This window comes from Branchiostoma lanceolatum, chromosome 16, assembly GCF_035083965.1.
Source record: "Branchiostoma lanceolatum isolate klBraLanc5 chromosome 16, klBraLanc5.hap2, whole genome shotgun sequence".
Classification (NCBI taxonomy): domain Eukaryota; kingdom Metazoa; phylum Chordata; class Leptocardii; order Amphioxiformes; family Branchiostomatidae; genus Branchiostoma; species Branchiostoma lanceolatum.
In genome coordinates this window covers 9,622,639-9,642,989 of record NC_089737.1, presented here as the reverse complement: position 1 = coordinate 9,642,989, position 20,351 = coordinate 9,622,639, and the positions used below count along the sequence as shown (strand labels likewise).

The 20,351-nt window shown below is 39.5% G+C and overlaps 1 protein-coding gene across 4 annotated transcripts in view; it reads left to right on the top strand.

The window, feature by feature from the left end:
* LOC136421345 (protein kinase C-binding protein NELL2-like) overlaps nucleotides 1–10,976 on the top strand; it is a 53,028-nt gene extending 42,052 nt beyond the window's left edge. For 2 of the 4 annotated variants that reach the window (XM_066408575.1, XM_066408574.1), the window contains 14 exons: nucleotides 348–442; nucleotides 607–718; nucleotides 1,418–1,480; nucleotides 1,861–1,980; nucleotides 2,416–2,472; nucleotides 2,672–2,809; nucleotides 3,484–3,606; nucleotides 4,131–4,226; nucleotides 5,134–5,274; nucleotides 6,063–6,256; nucleotides 6,410–6,580; nucleotides 7,248–7,333; nucleotides 7,804–7,939; nucleotides 8,917–10,976. In XM_066408575.1, coding sequence (XP_066264672.1) covers nucleotides 348–442; nucleotides 607–718; nucleotides 1,418–1,480; nucleotides 1,861–1,980; nucleotides 2,416–2,472; nucleotides 2,672–2,809; nucleotides 3,484–3,606; nucleotides 4,131–4,226; nucleotides 5,134–5,274; nucleotides 6,063–6,256; nucleotides 6,410–6,580; nucleotides 7,248–7,333; nucleotides 7,804–7,939; nucleotides 8,917–8,958 — 1,574 coding nt within the window. In that variant the 3' untranslated portion in view covers nucleotides 8,959–10,976. The remainder of the gene's footprint in view (nucleotides 1–347; nucleotides 443–606; nucleotides 719–1,417; nucleotides 1,481–1,860; nucleotides 1,981–2,415; nucleotides 2,473–2,671; nucleotides 2,810–3,483; nucleotides 3,607–4,130; nucleotides 4,227–5,133; nucleotides 5,275–6,062; nucleotides 6,257–6,409; nucleotides 6,581–7,247; nucleotides 7,334–7,803; nucleotides 7,940–8,916) is intronic. The other 2 variants (XM_066408577.1, XM_066408576.1) reach the window with 2 other exon arrangements.
* The last annotated feature ends 9,375 nt before the right edge of the window (nucleotides 10,977–20,351 follow it).

Genomic DNA, 20,351 nt, shown 5'->3' with positions numbered 1-20,351 from the left:
AATTGTTGTATATTGGTATTAATATTCTAGTTTATGTCTTACCTACATGTAGGCCATGATAATGTTTGATACAGGACTGGTATTTTGGACCAATCTGTATTTGATGGTATCCCACAGGCTCCTTTTATACTGTGGGCTTCCAACTAATACATGTAATTCAAACACACTTCACATGCACCTCTGTCAAAAGCTTAAATACTGGCTGTTGGAATTGAATCAGATGTGCTTAGAATTTTAGTCTAAGGGCACAAATTTTGGACATGAGTGGATCACTCACTGATCATGAGCTGTTCACACATTGGACATGAGTGGATCACTCACTGATCATGTGCTGTTCACATGTACAGCTTCCTGCTACAGTGCAGGCAAGGACCTACTGGATGGCGAATACCTCACTCTGTACAGGCCGAGCCCTGATGTGTGTTTCTTGCATGAATGCAATGTAAGTATTTTATATTATTTGCTAATTGTGAGCTAAAATGACAACTTCAAGAAATTAATGTATAATCTCTGTTCAAAATGATTATTTTCATTGACGATATAAAACACGTAGAATGACACTAAGTACTTTGAAGAGGTTTTGCATTGTGCTGTTTGTTTTGCCAGGATGGCAGCATGATGCAGAAGCAAGTCATGGTGTCAGAGTTTTGTCCTTCTCTGGACTGCGACCCATCTCAACAAACTCGTGAGGAAGGGGAATGTTGTAACATTTGTCAAGGTAAGCCACCAACCCTAAGGTGAATTGATTTAATGACATGATTCTGCAGTAAGGGGATACAGTGTTTGTAGAGTTCCCTTGCCAAACTGTTGTCTAATGTAGTATTAATGCCGCACTACACACGCATTAGCTGAGCACATTAGGCATAAATGCTGGATTTCCTCTGCTCCCTGCATGACTAAAGTCCGTGGCAGAAAGCACTAATGCTGGAAAAATACCAACTAATTGGTTCAAGCCTTGGTTCAAGGCATGGCTGCTAGGATATTGAGGGAGTGGTACCTGGACAGCCATAATTACCATGAAATTACAATGGCAGTGTGCACTAACCAAGCATTGGTGCTGCATATGCATTTCTGGCATTAAGGCTACATTAGATGACAGTTTGGCAAGAGCTGTTATGTTTGCAGCAGGACTGTCTCCAGGACCCGTCCCTCCGTACCAGGACGGAAATTTTCCTTGTTGGGACAGACACAGTGACTTATCTTTTGTTGGAGTAATAGAAATTACTCATTTCTTTTTCTTTTAGTTCTCTGCTACAATGTACTAAATATACATGTAGGTCGTGTTTATTTTGTGTCAGTGAATGTGGTGTTTGTTGTTTTAATCTTTTTCTGTATAATTTTATGTTTTTATTATATTCTTGTTCATCTAGTATACAGTTTTGTTTATGTTTTCTTTTTCTTTTTTGTTAAACAACAGACTCTCCAGACACAGATATAGTAGTTCAACGGGCTCTTAAGTTGCGAAGCTTCATCGTCGAAGGTAAAACATCTCTTCACAATCGTTCAGTTTTGTTCATTTGCCCACCACTTTTTTTGTCCTTCATTGTGTCGTTCTTAGAGCATTGACATTGCCTCTTACATTACCTCTATCATTACAGGACTGGTATATGTAACAGTTATAGTCTAAGAAAAAAACTCTTCCAGCTGGAAGTGTAAAGGTTAGGTTTGACAGGTCATTCGGTGTGATATAAGCAGCTACTGCTGACTGAGAAGCTGGTATGTTACGTCAAAGAGCAGTTACACCAGCTATTCAGATACAGATAAGACCAGAAACTACTTACAAATGTGCCAACAAATAGTAGACAATCTAAATTGATTTTATGCAAGTTTTCACCCAAATTTTGTCTTTTTTTGTGACAGAAACTGACCACTGCTTGGAGGGAAACGAGTGCCACAGCAATGCCACCTGTGTGAACATGCCTACGGGCTACACCTGTCTCTGTAAGGAGGGCTTCTTGGGAGATGGCAGGACTTGTACAGGTCAGAAGAAGGACAAGACAATTGTTCCTTTTCATTTTGTTTTGATATTGAAATTATAGACCGATCCCATAGCCTTTTTCCACTTCTGTACAGTCATGTAGAAAGGGTAAAAATACAAAAAATAGAAACAGGAAAATGCAAAATATTTGACAGACATGCGCCACTCTCTCATTGGTTGAACCACTAATTGCAAAGCTTTCATTGGTTGAACTGCTAATTGTGATGGACAGTCAGGATCGGTCTATATTGTTGTTTGGAGTAAACACAGTTTTTTCTATTTCAGCTTTATGTACCTTTCTTGTACACTTATTAATGTTTTCTTCTGTTTCTTCGATGCTGTGTGGCAATCATGCATGTGATATTTGTTTTCTTAAATCTTTCTGTATTATCATATTTATCATATTCTTATTTTTATGTTTTCTTTTTTCCACCCAGATGTACATGTAGTAATTCAAACGACTTTTAAGTTGTTTCGAAGCTTGAACATCCCAGGTAAAATGTCTTCTCACATTACTCAGTTTTATTCATTTGCCTACCACTCTTTTTGTTGATAATTGTGTCATTGAAAAAAGGTTGACATTGCCTCTAATGTTACATGTATGTGTATTAAGTCTACATATAAAACCTACAAATTAGATAAAATCAAAAGAACGTTTGAAGATTTACAGTACTTGATTTCCTATGTTTGCAGATGTGGATGAGTGTGCCTCCATCGGCAGTCCTTACAGCCACAGCTGTGGGGACAACACCCGCTGTGTCAACCTGCCCGGGTCCTACATCTGTGAATGTCTGCCTGGATACAAGCAGCTGACAGAACACAAGTGCACAGGTTTGTCATACAGCCTTGAAAGTAGTCCTACATTAAGATCAAAAGTCTGACTGTCTTGGAAGTGCAAACCTTGTACAGAAAGTGTGTGGAAGTACGAAAAATGTAGTAGAATTTAAACATGAAGGGGGCATTATGCTATATTTTAGTTGTCAAAATTTGAAATTTCACATTCTTGACATTAATGGTTAGCACAAAGCCAGCACAAGGTATGCTTATTTTGTAATACCATCATGGAATGCATGACCACAAGATGTGAACAAAAATTTTGAAAGAACATTTTTTCTGTTGGATGTCTTTGGCCATGACATCAAACCTAAATCAAACTTGAGAGTACATGTAATCGGAAAACAGAAGAAGAAAAAGCTGCCCGTGACGCGCATGAAAGTCTGCAGCTTGGAAACAGGCTTGAGCAGCACAATGTCATATGAATTTCACTTCCCTAAAGGTGCTATAATGTATGTTTTCGGGCAGGGTTGATTTAAGTTACTTTGTATTAGGAAATGACCAGTGACATTTTGCATCATCCCGAAGTTACGTAATGCCGCTTTAGGTGACTTCAAGTGACGTGATTGTCTTTGTTATTATACATGTAGTCTCATTTTTCTTCTTAGAATACATTATTTGTATAATTTTGAGTGTTTTAAAAACAGCATTCCCTTATGTTTTGTCCTCAGATCAGAATGAATGTGCCATGGGCCTGGACCACTGCCACCCGAACGCCCGGTGTGAGAACACCATGGGTAGCTACATCTGCCACTGTAACCCTGGCTTTGAGGGGGACGGGATGGCCTGTACACGTATGTAGCACTCAAACTCACAACTATTAATTGTACACAAAGTATACTGTAGAAAAGAGAAGATCTTTATCTCTACACACTCAGTATGTAGGAAATGTACAATGCAAGGTGGTTTTGTGGTTAGGGTTATAGAATCTAAAGGTTCTGGGTTTGAATCCCTAGCAGGCCCCAATAAGTTGACTCAGATGAAAATGAGGACCTAACTCCTTGTGTTAGGGAGATAAAGTGGAGGTAACACTCTTTTGAGGAGTGCCACACCTAGAGCATGTTAAAGATCCCACCACACTTATTGAAAAGAGTAGGTGTCAGTCCTGGCGTACGTTGATCAAACCACACAAAGTCGTACACACTGTAAAGCTGGTGTTTGCACCTAAAGGCAATTTACCAGTAAAAAAAAGCTACAACAGAAAAGTGTACATTGCAATAACAAGTTTTCCCTCCACTGCATTTTCAAGTTTGCATCAATACCGGGTTAAGCAAAACACTATTTTAAAGATGCGCATGTTTCTCTTGTTCTTCCCTAGCGGTGTGTACAACTCCCTGTGAGAATGGAGGACTCTGTATCGCCCCAGATTACTGCAGTTGCCCCGCAGGATTCACCGGGAAAGCCTGCGAGACAGGTAAGCAACTGTAATCATTTCTCTCGGTGCTGATTGTGATTGGTGCAATTGGCACATGACTGGGACATGATCGTCACATGATAATGACAAAACCTGCTCCTGATTGCTTGAAATGCCACAAGATCATTGCATGATTACCGACATTGCCAATGATTGCCCTCATTATCTTATTGTAATGGCAATGATTGGCATGGTTGTCATAAGATTGTGAAAAAGTGCTTTTATGATTGATACCTAATAACACAAAAAAGTATCAAGTGAAGATTTGGAGTTGTTAGTTGGGGTATCCTATATTCCTTAGATGCATCTAAAGACCACGCATTGGATTCATCACTATCACTATTACTGAATGAATGTGAATAGACTTGATCATCACCTTTAACAACATAGATCATGGCTATCATTACATTGTATCTCTGCAGCCGCGGACCTCATCACTTTAAATGGTCGCGGATTTCAACAAGAAATCAAATATCTCATACCTCTGTAAAATAAGTTGTTGTGAATTTTATTAATTATGGTGAATCTCCTGCTGATTCTGTCTATGCATTCTCCCACTGGCCCCAGCAAGGCAACACGCATGCATATAGCAGGAAATTGAAGACAGGAAATGAGATAACCTTTGGTAACCTATTCTGGGACCTTTGACCTAACTTCCTGTCAGTATTACCGACATGCCTAACATGTGGACATAAGCGTGGAAACACAAAGAGACAAACAACCAAACAGACACACTAAAAACTATACCTCCTATTTCACAGAGGTACATCGTGTAATAAGGATACGCAAATTTTAAGCCAAAGTGAAGAATTACATAGAAGTCATCCATCCATAGTCTACAGCAATAGCTGTATTCCTTTTCCGCAACATTAACTGGATGCACTTGAACCAAACTTGTATCCCTCAGACATCGATGAGTGTGCAGCAGGAAACCCCTGTCCCGACCACTCTGACTGTGTGAACCTGCCCGGCTGGTATTTCTGCCAGTGTAAACCTGGCTACAAGAGCAAGAGGAACGAGAACAGGATGCAGATTGGGGCATGTGAAGGTCAGATATATTCTTAGTTAAAAGATAAAGGATGATTAACATGCAAAATGACCTAAAATCTAATCCAGTGTCATTTACCGTATCTTATTACATGTATGATTTACATACAAAGTGATTGTAAGTTCGGACACTTCTATCTCGTTTAGTGTCAATCATGTATTGTATTACAAAAATGTATATCATAATGTCAATTCTAGATGTAACATTAGATTTGCCACAAAATTGTTGACAATGTGATTTTTGAAAAGTGATAATTGTCTGGATAATCTATGGCAGAACACCAAGCAGTCCTTAGGTCATGCTTATATTGATGACATCAGTATGCGCATCAATAAATTTTCAAACAAAAAAAGTGTGACTATACTGTATGTATAAGTCATACAAAGAAGCGGCAAAATATATGCCCTAAATTGCAAGAAAATATCAGAACATGGATGCTAATGAGGTAGAATCCAAAGTTAATTTCAAAGTCAAAGAAGGAAATGTGAAAGGACAAAAATAAAGAATTAATTGTTTGGTATACCATTTTCTGTGTTTTCTGTAATTTGCTTTCCTGACAGCTTAGATTTCATTATGAAGGCAACTTTTTTTCTTTGCACACACATCAATTTTGAAGTGCCCAGAGGATGCCATCCATATGATATAATCAGTATTGCCTTACTACAACATTTTGCACATCAGCTGTCCTTGGTGCTGATATATGCTATGTTGTTGCGTGGCAACTTTCCGCTGTTAGATTCTATGGAATTGTGGTTCTATAACAGTTTTTTTACATTTTCTTTGCTTAGACATTGACGAGTGTTGGACTGGTGACCACAACTGCCCATCTACCACCGACTGCATCAACATCGGTGGCTCCTACAAGTGTAAGTGTATCGACCCAGCCACATGCTCGGGCAGCTGCATATACGAGGAGAGCGAGTTCAGAAACGGGGAGACCTGGAGGCCAGATGGGGACCGCTGTGGGACATGCACATGCCAGGTGAGTGTCATATGATTGTCACATGATGTTATTGTAACTGCCTGATCAGTATCACAACAGTTTTGTATTTTGTCTTTTTCCTGCACTCATCTAGCATAAAAAGTGAGATTTTAGTACTTTGTGTGTTGTAACAATGTCTGATTGATACCACAGGACAGTATCGTAACCTGCCGAGAAGACTCGTGTAACTGCGAGGACAAAAACACAGACATGTACTGCTGCCCGGAGTGTGATCGCACCATGAACTGTCTGCACCAGGACCAGTCCATGGTCTACAACAGCAGTGATACCTGGATGTACCAGTGCCAGATCTGCAAGTGCTTGGTGAGTGGAGATCACATGTCCATTGCATGATCATCACATGTCCATCGCATGATCATCACATGTCCATCACATGATCATTACATGGCTATCACATGTCCACCACATGATCATTACATGACTATCACATGTCCACCACATGATCATTACATGACTATCACATGTCCACCACATGATCATTACATGACTATCACATGTCCACCACATGATCATTACATGACTATCACATGTCCACCACATGATCATTACATAATAATCACATGTCCACCACATGATTATTACACGACTATCACATGCCATCACGTGCCCATCACATGAGCATCACATGCCCATCACATGAGCATCACATGCCCATCACATGAGCATCACATGTCCATCACATGACCATCACATGTCCATCACATGACCATCACATGACCATTACATGATCACATGATTATCACATGATCATCAAATAACCATCAAAGTCATTTTACATGATGTGCGTAATATAATGTACATTTGTACCCATTCTTTGTCATATTCCAGTGTCACTATCTATCTTAAAGGGAGCATCTCCCAAGGATAAAGATTGTTACCGGAACAATTGTGTTAAAGATTATACTTACATGTTCATATGTCAGAATGATTGATAGAATGCTTTAACTATTGTTGATGTTTGTGTTGACAGAAGGGAGAGATAGACTGTTCCCCCCTGACATGTCCAGAGCTCACCTGTAAGCACACCTACATACCTGAGGGGGAGTGCTGCCCAAGGTGGGTTACTGTCAATTTGGAAATGCTAATGGTAGTTTAATTTTGTTTTTGTAGTTTTCACAAAATTACAACAGTTATGTGCTTCCATTGTATTACAACAATATACAGAATCATTTCAAGCATGAACTTTGAACACTGCGGAAACCTCCTTTCCCATAGCACTGCAAAATTAAGTTTCCAGAAAAATAAAGGAATGTACAGTAGTAGATAGATGGACGTCAATTTCATATTGTAGCCTACATGTAGCTTGTTGCATTGCTGATAGTATGTACAGCTATTAGAAAGGTATACAACATGAGAGCATGGTCAGACTTCTATAATACATGTAGGTACATGTATGTAGTCAGCCTGTTTTGCTGTACATTTGAACTTAGTCTCTCAACTAGAAAAGGCTAAAAATAATCTATTAAAAGATTACAACCTGTTTTTCCCAGCTGTAACCATGATTTTGTTTCTGACCTTTGACGTAGGTGTGACCCTTGCTACCTGCCCACCAATGAGGTGACCTCTGACCTCCTGCAGACATGCATGCACAACGGTATAGTGTACGCCGCCAGCACTAACTGGGCACCCAAGGACGAGCCATGTACGCGCTGTGAGTGCAAGGTCTGTTGCAGCTTTCATTCCCCAATACTAGTAATAGTAGACCTATCTACGTTGATGAAGGTTAGATATCCAGGTAATAAGATACGCCAAAAATAGTTACTCAAGCAACTGGATAAGATTTTGAAAATTTTAAAACTTTATCCAGTTGCTTGAGTAACTATTTTTGGAGTAGACCTATCTCATAGCCTCACCCACCTCCATCAAGAAGTAAAAATGCAAAATTTAAAATGGCAACATTTGACAGACATGCAGCCACTCTATCATTGGTCAAATTGATAACTGCCATGCTGTCACTGGTTGAAGTGTTAATTGTGATGGACAGTCAGGATTGGTCTATTCTATAACAAGCAGTTCTTTTGACAAATTTTCACTTAAAGTCTTTTAGAGTAAGAAAGGCTGTACGTTTGTGAAATCTTAAGAACCAAACTTGAAACAATAAGTTTAGAAAGTTGAGTTTGGTTGATTGTAAGTCAGTTGTTTTTAATCTGAAAAGCATTGTATCAGTGAGATTGCTCAGTTTAGGCTGCTGAACTAAATTGATCAGAGATATAGGTTATTACATTGTATGCCTTGGAGATGATGGTAAATGATGGTTCTGAAGGCTTTTGAGTTGCATTCGAGAGGGAAACAATTGTCAGGCAGACTTTCATACTTTTGCTGTCCATGGAAAGAAGCTGTTGCTATAGAAGGACTTTGAGTGTATGGACAGCGTAATGATGTGTGCTAGAGGAGAATCTAGTCATATGCTGAAAAGCTCTCAATGGTGGAACAAGTAGAGAGAATTCTGCCGAACAATGGCTGTGAAAGTATCTGTAGAAGAGGGATGGAGGTAATGTTTTGTCTGTTATAGAGAGAGAGACCAACTTGTTGATTTGTTTTTATCAACACGATACCCCATTTGTTAGTTTAGTTTCTTTTGTTTTTTTTCCATTTTAACAGTAAAGGCTAAACCGATATTTCTCTCATTTATCCCGCAGGGTGGTCGTGCGTGCTGCCACGTCACTGACGGATGTAGATAAAGTAGAGGAAACCACGGCGTTGTTACGGGGTAGGGCAAAAGTATGGCAACTTTTCCAGACACAAGAAATCAAGGATTCTCTGCTGCAGCCCTGTATTCCAGACAGACATCATGTAACCCAGAGGACAAAGCTGACTGGCTGGAATGCATTCCAGAACTTTTGTACCACCCTGTATTGGATAGAGAAGGGGTTAAATAATGAGAATTCAAGTCTTCTACGTATTCTTTTTTCTCCAATCAATTATGGAACCTTTTTCTGTAAAGCATTATCAATATTTTACCTTTTAAAAGTAACTTTTTCGAGATTGTTGTTGAAATGTTTGTATGGAGATCAATACAGAAATTGTATTTCAACATTGTGTTAGAAATTAATATCAACACACTTTGGTTATTTTCTGAATGATTTTTGACAGGACGAAGGTTTTTGAACAAGATTATGACATGAATATCTACAATACTGGACAATGTATAGAAATTCTGACCTACTTGTACATATATTCTAGGTTGGACATTTGGAAAATGGTATCTATGCAGCTTATTTATCAGTCTGTACGATAGTTAGTGCCTATGAAAAACTAGTATGGTACAGTGGACAATGGTGTATTGACTTGTATAGCCACCCTTTTAAATGCATTTTAGACTAGAGTTGATCTAAATGACTATGGCTCCGTGAAGGAAAAGTGCAAAAAATAGACCCAAATTTTTACCAACAGGGCAGGACATGAAATAAACTCGACAATAAAATCAGTCTGATTTTTTTATAACGTAATAGGTCATGATCATGAAATCGCTCAGTATGCGAAAAGTGGATAAAGTACCTTTGCTATGTATCAAATTTGGTCATTGTATAAAAAACGATTGATTGGCGGGTACTAATCAATTGTTGCATGTTCATGCAACAGTAAAACGAGAATTTGATATTGGCTGGACTTTTTACTCAAAGCAGTAGGGGTTGTCACTTGTATGTAAAATGCTAGGATGTAATTTAGACAGACGGTGTGTAGTGTTGTTGAGCAAAGGGTAGCTTTTGACAATGGCTGTGCGATCATGTGAGAATATGAGGAGTAACATGTATCTTTAATAGCAGCAAGCCCCAGAATGATTAACTACATGTGTAATTTGCAGGCATTAAGTCATTGTAACAATATTTCTAGTTATCGTATATCATTTTATGTTTTGACGCTGTGGTATATCTGCCAGTTGGGATAAAAAGGACTGGTCCGGTGTCCCTCAAATATGTTTGTTCTAGTACCTACTTTTGTATAGTTTACAATATTACATAGTTTTTAAACAAACTACAATGGATAAACATAATGCATTGTACTGCATTCTGTTTCTAAGCTACTTAAAGCCAAATACATTTGTGATTTTGTCATGCTTTTTCTTGACAGTAATGATAGCTTCCATTACATATTAATGTTGGATAATCTTCAGTGCCAATTTTAAATGTTTATTTTTATAACTTCAAGAGACCATCCATATGTATTTTAGCATGCTATTTATTTTGTAAGGATTACGACGGGGAGAGTAACATATTGTGTGGAAAAAAAAATTGTGTGAAAAAGAAAACGTGTCTGAGAAAAGTAATGTGATGTATGAAAAAAGACCTTAGATACACGTAAGCCTTGGCAGCAACGTTCTGAACTAGTAACGTCTTTTTTAGGCCTTGAAATTCCTGTAAAGTTCGATTCTGAAAGGTAGAAATGAATTTACAATCTGTGGCTTTCTGTGGTGCTCAAAAACTGCCTGATTTTTGCATTGATAGTGTTTGATATATACATGTATTGCCAACAGACCATAGCTTGAATTAATTCACACTTGACATGAAAGATAAAAAAATTTCTTAGAATTTGAATTCTCTCCACATCAGCCTCACAGAAGGTGAATTGTATATAGATACTTGAATTGACGAGAAATGGTTGAATGGTGTCATTTTGTGTGAAGGACACTTGTACCCACAGAACTTGTGCATGTGAATAATGGCTCCCACAACATTAAATTGCTCACAGTGGCACGTTGGATGGTCGTCATTTTCCTTACTTTGTGCATACACCCTTCTCTACGCAGAGCCTTGCCGGCGGCCTGTACCGTGAATATACCTTGGTCTGCTAAACCAGGCTGAGGTTTTCACTTTTGTGGGCATTGCCTCTGTCAGCCAATTAAATAATTGCCTAAATGTTTTCTTTGGGAAAAGCCGATTCTCTGATTGTCTGACAGCTGGTTAGAGGCCCCGTCCACAAAAGTGAAAACCTCAGCCCGGTTTAGCAGAGTCTCCGCAAGGTATATTATATAGGCTGTGAGGCTCTGCATAGGAAAATGGAATACACTATGAACAGGAAAGCTGTTATATTTTATTTAGATATGGTTTTGCACTACGTGCTAAAGAAGGAGTGAGTTAGTGTGAAGGGCCAGGAATCGGAGTTGAATGTTGTTATAGTATGAAAATTATTAGGAGAAAAGGGATTAACGAAATAGAAACAATGTATGTTATCAACTCATCATTTGAGCCCCTGTCACACATAGCCTCCCTACCTTGTCCAAACTATGGTTAGGAGTTAACGACGTTGGGAGTTGGTCGGTTATGAGTGACAGACCATGTCACACCACATTTTATGGTCTGGTGTGCATGTACGTCTATTATATATCAAGCGGATGAACTGTCAAGTAAAAGGCCAAATCTGTCACAGCAGATCGGATTAGGTCTCAAAGCAGATGTTGGGGGTGAAATACTGTACTGTGTTCTTAACGACGGCCGGGCTTCTCTGACAGTCCCTTTCCCCATATGAGCAGATGAAAAGTTTAGTAAAAGGACAAAGTTGATACAAATGATGTTAAATAATGAAGGACGCGCTTCTGTGGCTACATAGACTGCTCCACTGCCTTTAAAACTATTAGATTTCATATATATTTCCACATTTTAAAGGTCGCGACTGCAAATTCTATAAAAACCTAAACTGCAGAACCGCTCCCGGTCGCCTCCAGAAAAGCGGCTAAAATACATATCACTACATCATCCTCATCATATCGGGCAGCTTGCCCGGACTAAGGCTGCTCTCTCCCTCCAGGCGTCACGGTCCGCCATTAGTCGGTCTAGTTCTTCAGACCTCACCCCTACATTCCCAGCAAGTTGGTCTATGTAGGTCCGTCGGGGTCGCCCGACACAGGAGTGCCCACTACAAAGGCTACAAAAAGGTCTTCGTTCATTTACACTCTCATTGAAGCGCATGTTAACCTCTATGAACATACATGTACATGTAGATCTACCGTGCCTGAAAACATAATTGAGAGTTAGCAACGCGAACGAGGTGATTTCATGAGGTGGTTATAGCAAATGACCAGGCCTTATAACACTATATACACCGAGGAATTGGTGGGTCATAAACGTTATTATCATGTAGCTTTAATATTCAAACTGACCCATATAACATAAGATATACTAATTCGTTTGATGCATTTATCTTCTAATAGTATACATATTGATACATTTGTCCAATTTCTGAGAAATACATTTGAAAATTTACATTTTTTTTCCTTTTTTGTACAGAATACTACAGATTTCATTTGAAACAAAAAAGATCATATTTCATAACATTGCAATCTTGGCATGTCAAATCGTTTTCTAGTATAATCTATTCATTCCCATCTGCTGGGTGATATGTATCTCTTCTTTTGATTGATCAATGTCATATATATCTCTCCTTCTGATTGGTCAACATCATCCTTATTATTCGCGCTATGATCCGGCCATATAAGAGCTGTGGACGGTTCCACTTACGGTGGGGTTGTCGAGAATACGTTTTCTTTCCTTTCGTTTATATTTGACTTGTATTGAAATGATTTATCTCGTTTTGTCATGTATTCACATAAGATTCGGTTTAGGAATGGTAAACATTTTCTAACAAGGAGACGTGATACAAATGTTGACAAAAAGAGTCGTCTCCCCCTACATAATGGAGCGGTTGAATGAGTCCGTTATTGTAATAAATGACCACTTGAGATTCAATATTCACCACTTGTGATGACGTTATGGCGTCATAACCGATATGAAATGGAGACTTCTGACTAGTCAACCTCTAGCTATATGATAATATGTAGCACACTTAATTACAATATTAATATAATTCAAAACTTTTAATATGTACATTGCAAATGCTATAATTTGAAAATATGAGATTTCATTCGTCATCAACACAGATTCACGAAGTTAAAAATTATGCAACGATGTACCGATAATGGTCATCTGCTAATTTGTTGCAAAAATGCTACGTTTCTTGATATGTGATGTAATACAACTATCGATTAAGATTTGAGTAATATTTACCAGAATGAAAATCCTCATAGTCCCATTGCAGCAATCTATCCACACGTTTCTATCTAATATTGATACAATTAAATGATTGCGTTAAGTGCGTGTTTCTACATAAACCAGGATGTGCGGTTATATTCAACAACCACCAAAAAGCTATTTCCAAAAAGCTATTTTGACAAAGACAACTTGTTGCATCACTGATGTGCCCGATTAGGGGCAAAATATCTTATCTATAAACAACGCAAGATTGTTAATCACAATAGAGCTTATCACTTTATCATCTATTTTTGCATGCCACGAAGTGCCATCTTCTGACGAAGTTTGCTCTGGACCAGACGGCTGTTCATCCTTTGTTGGCGCTCCAGTCGTTCCTCGTCAGCGGCATGTTGCTCCATCATCTCTTGAGCACACCGCACCATGGTCTGCTTCTCATCTGGTTTTGTCTGTGTTCTCATCCTTCTCTCAGCCAGTTTTCTCTTCATCATGGCATCAGCACGTCGTCTGCTCTCGTACTGTGCTTCTTCATATCTGACTGTGTCTTCTTCGTGACCTTTGAGGAGATTTTCAACTTGATCTTTGATATCAGAAGAAGGCGACATAGCTTCTAACTCATATTTGCATTGGGGAGGCTTCCCAGAGAACTGTTGTTGGGTGATATCATGATCATGTATGGTTGTGGAAGGCCCATCCATTGTGTTGTACGCACAGAGTGAGCTGGTAACGTCTAAGGTTTCATCCAATGATTCTTCAATCATTTGTAAGGTTGCATTAAGCTCGGTTTCTTTCACGTTATCTGTAAATGATAAAATGATAAACAAATACAATAAATCTGCTAGATCCACATCATTTTGCTGTTGGGAATCATTATTTAGTGTTGTTTAGAATTATCTTGCATTCCTAATAAGATTACGTGACCCAAGCTGTGACTCAAAAGTTCAAAATTTACTATTAGCGTTACGTGCCTTTGATTTGCATAAATCGACGTCACAAGACTGACCTTCTTCGGCAAAGACTGAATTTTTCATTTCCCAAGTTTTGGGGACATGCAAATCCCTTCGTGTTTCAAATCGAAGGTCTGAATTTGTTTCATAGTGATCTCTAGCAACACAGATAAACTGTCACACAGAGATTATTTACCTGTTGTGACATCTTCCGGTGGAGGAATGTGAATCCCGAACATTCCCTGGAAACTTTTCCAAATGTAGTCAGCCAGTTCTTGGTCATGGTCATGTGCAATATAGGCTCCAGTAGCAATGGCGTCACAGATGATGGTCACCAGGAAATTGACGAGCAGTATAAAGATGAGTACCATGAAGAAAGTGAAGAAGATCGGGCCGACATATCGGTTCGATACTAAGATTTCCTCGGCAAAGAACCTGTAAAACATGACACTCAGTATGAATGTTCCTTGATTAACCATGGCTACTAGAATCAGACAAATGACGCATAATTGATTGCAATTTTGTAGAGGCAATGACGGGACAAACCTTCCCAACAACATCTCAAATAAAGCAAAGTTGGTGTCCAAGACATTGGTGTATGCCTTCATATGCGTCCCAAACACCAGCATCCCTGTGGACAAAAAAAAACATCTCACTATTAGAAGACTGTGATGATAACACAAGTACAAGGTAAAATACAAGGATTACATAACACAGAGGGTAAGACATTGATTTAAGGTCATTCTACCTGGATCTACCGTTTATGCAGTTCTATGCCATTAAGACATTGAAAATACCATATACCCACTTTAGTGTGTGGACTATGTTGATAACACAGAAACTCTTACCTGAACAGCTGAAAGCCATGAAGGCTATAGCGCTTATGACTGAGAAGCCGATCAAGTCGTTCTTCATGGCACCTGGCAGGGCGATGAAACTGGCGATGGTCTTGCTGAAGCGGAAAACTCGCAGTAATGTCAGTGTAGTGATGAACACTACAATGGCCAGCACGGTTCTGAAGGCTTCATCCCACCAGAAAGTTGAGCTTAAGTCGACAAAATGGTCTATTCCAAGTTCGCCTACAAAAGATGAGACGAGGCAATGATTAGCAAATCGTATCATCATACACTGGGATCATGATAAATGCTGTAGACAAGATGTTATTGAAGATGGACAATTTTCTCAACGTTGTCTTTTACATTATAATGCTGGAGGATAATGGGAACTAAATCTGGAAAAAGGGGGATATTATTTACCTTTTGCCTCGACCAATTTTGCCAGTGCTTCAGACGCAGAGTGGTACCTTATTCCGAAGATACAGATGGCAGCTGCTGATCCAATCATGCTCGTAAGAGCTAAGATATTCCACATAGAACTGAAGAACTTCCTTCCCTCCTTCCTTATGGTGATCACTTCTTTGATGAGATGAACCACAAACAAAGACATGAAGATGATATAGGAAACCAACGTAACGTAATCAGAGTCATTTTCATACTGGAAAAGCCTGTGTGTTGCAACAGTTGCAGACGTTGAAAGATGACCGACATCTTCCTGCTTTACGGTCAGTTTCAGACTGCTGAACAGTTTTTGTGCCGGATAGTATAGAGACAGTTCCAGAACCAGATAGTCTGTGTATTTGTCGATCCATTCGTTATCCTGAAGGTCGGAGGATATTGTTATCACCAAAACTAGGAGAGTTGGCAGTTCCATGGAGTATTTTGAGGTGCAGCCTGAATTGTTTGACATCATGCCGGTGACATTGAATTGCCAACATGCAGATGTACCAGTTGCAACCATCCATCCATTTTGAGAGTGCTCTGTTGCCATGTCATCTGTATAAAGTACAAATGGTATTTAACGCATGAAACACTAAATTCTTTCAAAAACTTAACAGAACATAGGATATATCACAAGCTAATGCAATCTATACAACCACAAATTAACCTACTTAAGATAATCCAAACTCGTAAAAGAACAGTTGACTTTCTACTGAGACAACAGAGGTTTGTTCGGTTATGTCGGTTTAGTTGGGATGTTATCGCACTTCATTTCAAAATACGTCCGATATTCAATATAACAATTAATGGCTAATGGATTTAACGTTGATTTTAAACAATAAAGCAAATGTACTCATTCTAACAATGGAAGTGCTGTGCAAGAGAATGGGCGAAAAGTCACGATTCCCACCTGCAGCCTTCCTGAACTGAGTAAGACGCGGCGGGCCGATTCTGAATGCTTCAGTATAAAGTGGAAACTGTCTGTCCAGATACTTCATCTTCCGCCCATTGTACCAGAACGACGGGTATAAAACAGGCAGGAGGATCTCCTCGGTCCACGTCCAGAACTCGTCAGCGGTGGTGATCTGTGACATAACAAAACACAGAGTAAGATATGTTTATTGGTGCTCGACTAAGAATATGTTCCGATAACATTAGCTTTCAGAACGATCTCGTTCATCATGGCAGCAAAGGGTTCAAATATAAGCTCTTGGTGGAAGGTACACTTACTAAGACAAAATATAAGTAACAAAAAAGAATCACAAAATCCTTTTTTCAAATAAACCACTAATTCATAGAATATGATATACAAAATTATTATCAATTCATCGAAAGAAATGATCAGTGACAATTTTTCCTCACATGTGACAAATCCAAATAATGCTCGTGCAATCAATCAATCAATCAATCAATCGATAGATAGATAGATAGCAAATTAAAGATGGTGTGTCAAAAGTTGCTTACCGAATCGTGATCTTCTAGAAGCGTGTCGGACAACGTCTGCGATGCGTGGAAAGCAAACGGGTCTTTATCGTGATGGCTGATGAAGAACAGAATCACAACAAACAGAAACAGGAGAATGTAGTCTTTCATGACCGAGAAGAACTTTCGTCGTTGTTCGCTTTTTATTTTCATCCTTTCTTCAGAGACAGCACCGGGTGGATACACCTTCTGAGGAGCTGAAATTTTAAACGTCGTAAAAAGAACATTGATTAGAATACACGCAGCACACTGTTGGACATTCCCACTCACTAAGAACCGCATTAAAGACATTATAGTCTCTAAGAATTGTGAAGGAATTACGGTTTACCTTTATGATCATAAAGGTGCACATGGAGTTCATCCTTCTTGATGTTGTACGTTTTCTGCTTGTCGGATGACCTCTGGTTACAAATCAAAGCAAATAGAGTCGCCAGAGCCAAAATCTGTTGGTATGAATATATCATTAATAGGTTAGTCATTAGCTGCATGATTCAAACTTCCGACATGTAACTGAGCGACAGAAAGTGACCAAAGCGTGACACAGAAACAGCTAGAGTTTACCTGGCCAGTTTCGGCGACCAGGCTTGACAACCCGAATGAAAAGAAGAAGGTCTTTAACCAGGCTTCACTCTTCTCTCTACCCCAGTCTAGACTGTACAGGATCACAAAGAACGACGAGACGACGGACACCATCGCAACTAGAAACCACGCCACGTACGTCGACCAACGGGAGAGTCGATCTCTGAATAACCCTAAGGGGGTGGAAAAATAAGGTATAGTCTTGTATTTTTATCTAAACCCTGTATCATGTGATCGACATTGCATGATCTTTATTGAGAGAAAAACACTAAAATGATACAATCATATGTAAGGCTTAGTTAAGCATTTCTAGACACCTGATATTCATATATGGCGAGTCGTAACATATCAAAATGGTGGCGTTTTTCTTGTTGTTCCGCATAAGACCTTCCTGATTTAATATTAGGTACGTGTATACACAACTAAGACAGTACGTTGGTAAATTAACGTACCATATTTGGAACTACGCCTTATTCCCGGAGCCAATATTGGATCTGGTACCTCCACACGGAACAGTCTGGCCGGTACCAACACCACAGGTAGCACCATGACAACAGTCATGGCACTGACGTACAGCTCCTTGGGTACAAAAGACATGATGTTCATCAGACAAAAATTCATGTAGTGGATTGTAGAGGGGGAGGATATAGACCACGGCAGTTCACACTAAGCCGCTAGGTGCCACGGTGTTGTTGTTTACATAATCAGGTACTTTTGGGCTCACCGTAGGATTATCGGAAGGTTGGATTAGCACTAATTTCATGATTAACTATGCATTGAAATTGAATTGTATCAAGTGTGACGTCGTCTTTACACAGATATCTACACAAGGGCAAGGCCACTTATGCAACTTTTTCTTCGTTGTCCAGAGACTATTCGTCTTCCAATTCTGTAAAGATTATGTCATCAGATGGTGGTGAGTGGTGAAACAAATTCCCTTACTTGTAGGGTGATCTGTACAAATCCCAGATCATACACGGTGTTCTTGGTTAGAAAGCCCTCCTCGCTCTTGTACCACATGGCGTTGGACAACATGATGCTGCTGAAGACAGCACAGCAGCAAGACAGCCGTTCTGACTTGGTGAAACTGGATCCTGAAAATAGATTTCAAACAAACTCGGTAAAAATTGTCTGTTAGTAGGCACATCATCGTAAAATAGTATTGTTACGTTGCGTAAACTAAAGTGAGCTTTAAAAATTTTGATCTTAAAAGATGACAGCAAAAACAGTATTTTCCACGTTTAATTCAAGTTGTAAAGACACCTTCAGGTGAAACAAATGGTGAAATCCACAAGTGTTGATCATAGAACATTGCGTCCGTGTTCTCTCGGAACAGGCTACTGAAGGATCCCAACTGTTCCCGGGTCGCCACGTGTAGAACTTTCTGAACCCGGAAGTCGCCTCGGTCTTCAGACAGCCAATCATAGCAAATAAACTGAAAACTGCAAAAGACACAAACACGAATCACAGGTGAAGTCTTTGGCAAAGACTCAAGTAAGGACCACACTATCATAGGAACAAACATAGACAGAACAAAAGGCAAGGTTTATTGAAACGCATTCACAAAATTATATGTACACAACTACATGTATACACAATATGGTATGGGAAGAACATAAACTTCTTCACAAAATTGGGGCTGGTAAACTCAATTGATTTGTACAATAACAAAAAAGACAATGAGCCTAATTGTTCATTCAAACAGACATTATCATCTACTGATTAGTGTATGACTGAAAGCCTACAGATACATTTATATCTTTAGAAAGCTTAATAAATCATTGGTATATAGAACCAACGATCACGAAAATAAGAAAATTGTATGCATCTTACACATCCTCTGTTTGCAGTTCCTTCACAACGATGTCCCTCAGAAACCACGAAGCTTCGTCAACACCGGTATTGTCGTGCCAGATATGCAGCAGTTCCAGATGTCCTAGTGACGTCTTCAGGGGCATGATGACGTCATAAGTACCACCTCGTAGCAAAGACTGCAAAAGACAAGAAGTGGAGTTAAAGGCAAGTGGAACGCATTGAATTAATCAAATGACGAGTCCACACAAGCCCGAAAACATATCACTCTTGTCGAAGGTGATCAAATAAGTGCCAACGGCATGAAGAGTTCAAAGGTATATCAAACTTAAGTGGTTAAGACGTACTTCTCCACCCGGGTTCATCATTTTGACCGTTGTTTTGTTTCTTGATCCAAATACTTGGAACCCGATTCGTGCCGAGGTGCCAGCACCTAACATGGAGCCGGTGGTGACGGTGATCTGGTACATATATGGGGCCGGCATCCTGTCCGGGGGGAGGACGGACAGCAGTGGTAACTGCTTCTTGCCGCCGGGGTTTGCTGAGTTTTCAGTCTTCTGTTCCTTGTACAAAAGCATAGGAATGTAAAACCTCAAAAAGAAAGCTGTAGAAAATAAATATTGAACATTGAGGTAACCTGGAGTCAAGACTTGTTAGCTTTGCCCAACGTCCCAACATTGGCGGGGTAGCGACATTGGGAGCGGACCAAAGCTAACAAGGCTGGACTCCAGGCTAACGTTGAGGTTGCGTACAACGAAAAACTAGATGTACTCACTCGAAGACGCTGAAAGTCTACGTTGAGTATAATCATTAGTACGAAGTAGAGAGCCCATTCGATGATAACCGTGTAGAAAACAAGGTTGTTGTCCTTGAGGATGTTGGGATCTTTAAAGACGTTGTCAAAATCAATAGAATTTGGAAGGACGTGCAAGGAGCCACCAATGACAGCCTTCGGCTTAGGAACGTTGCAGTTACATCTTATGGTGTTATCTGA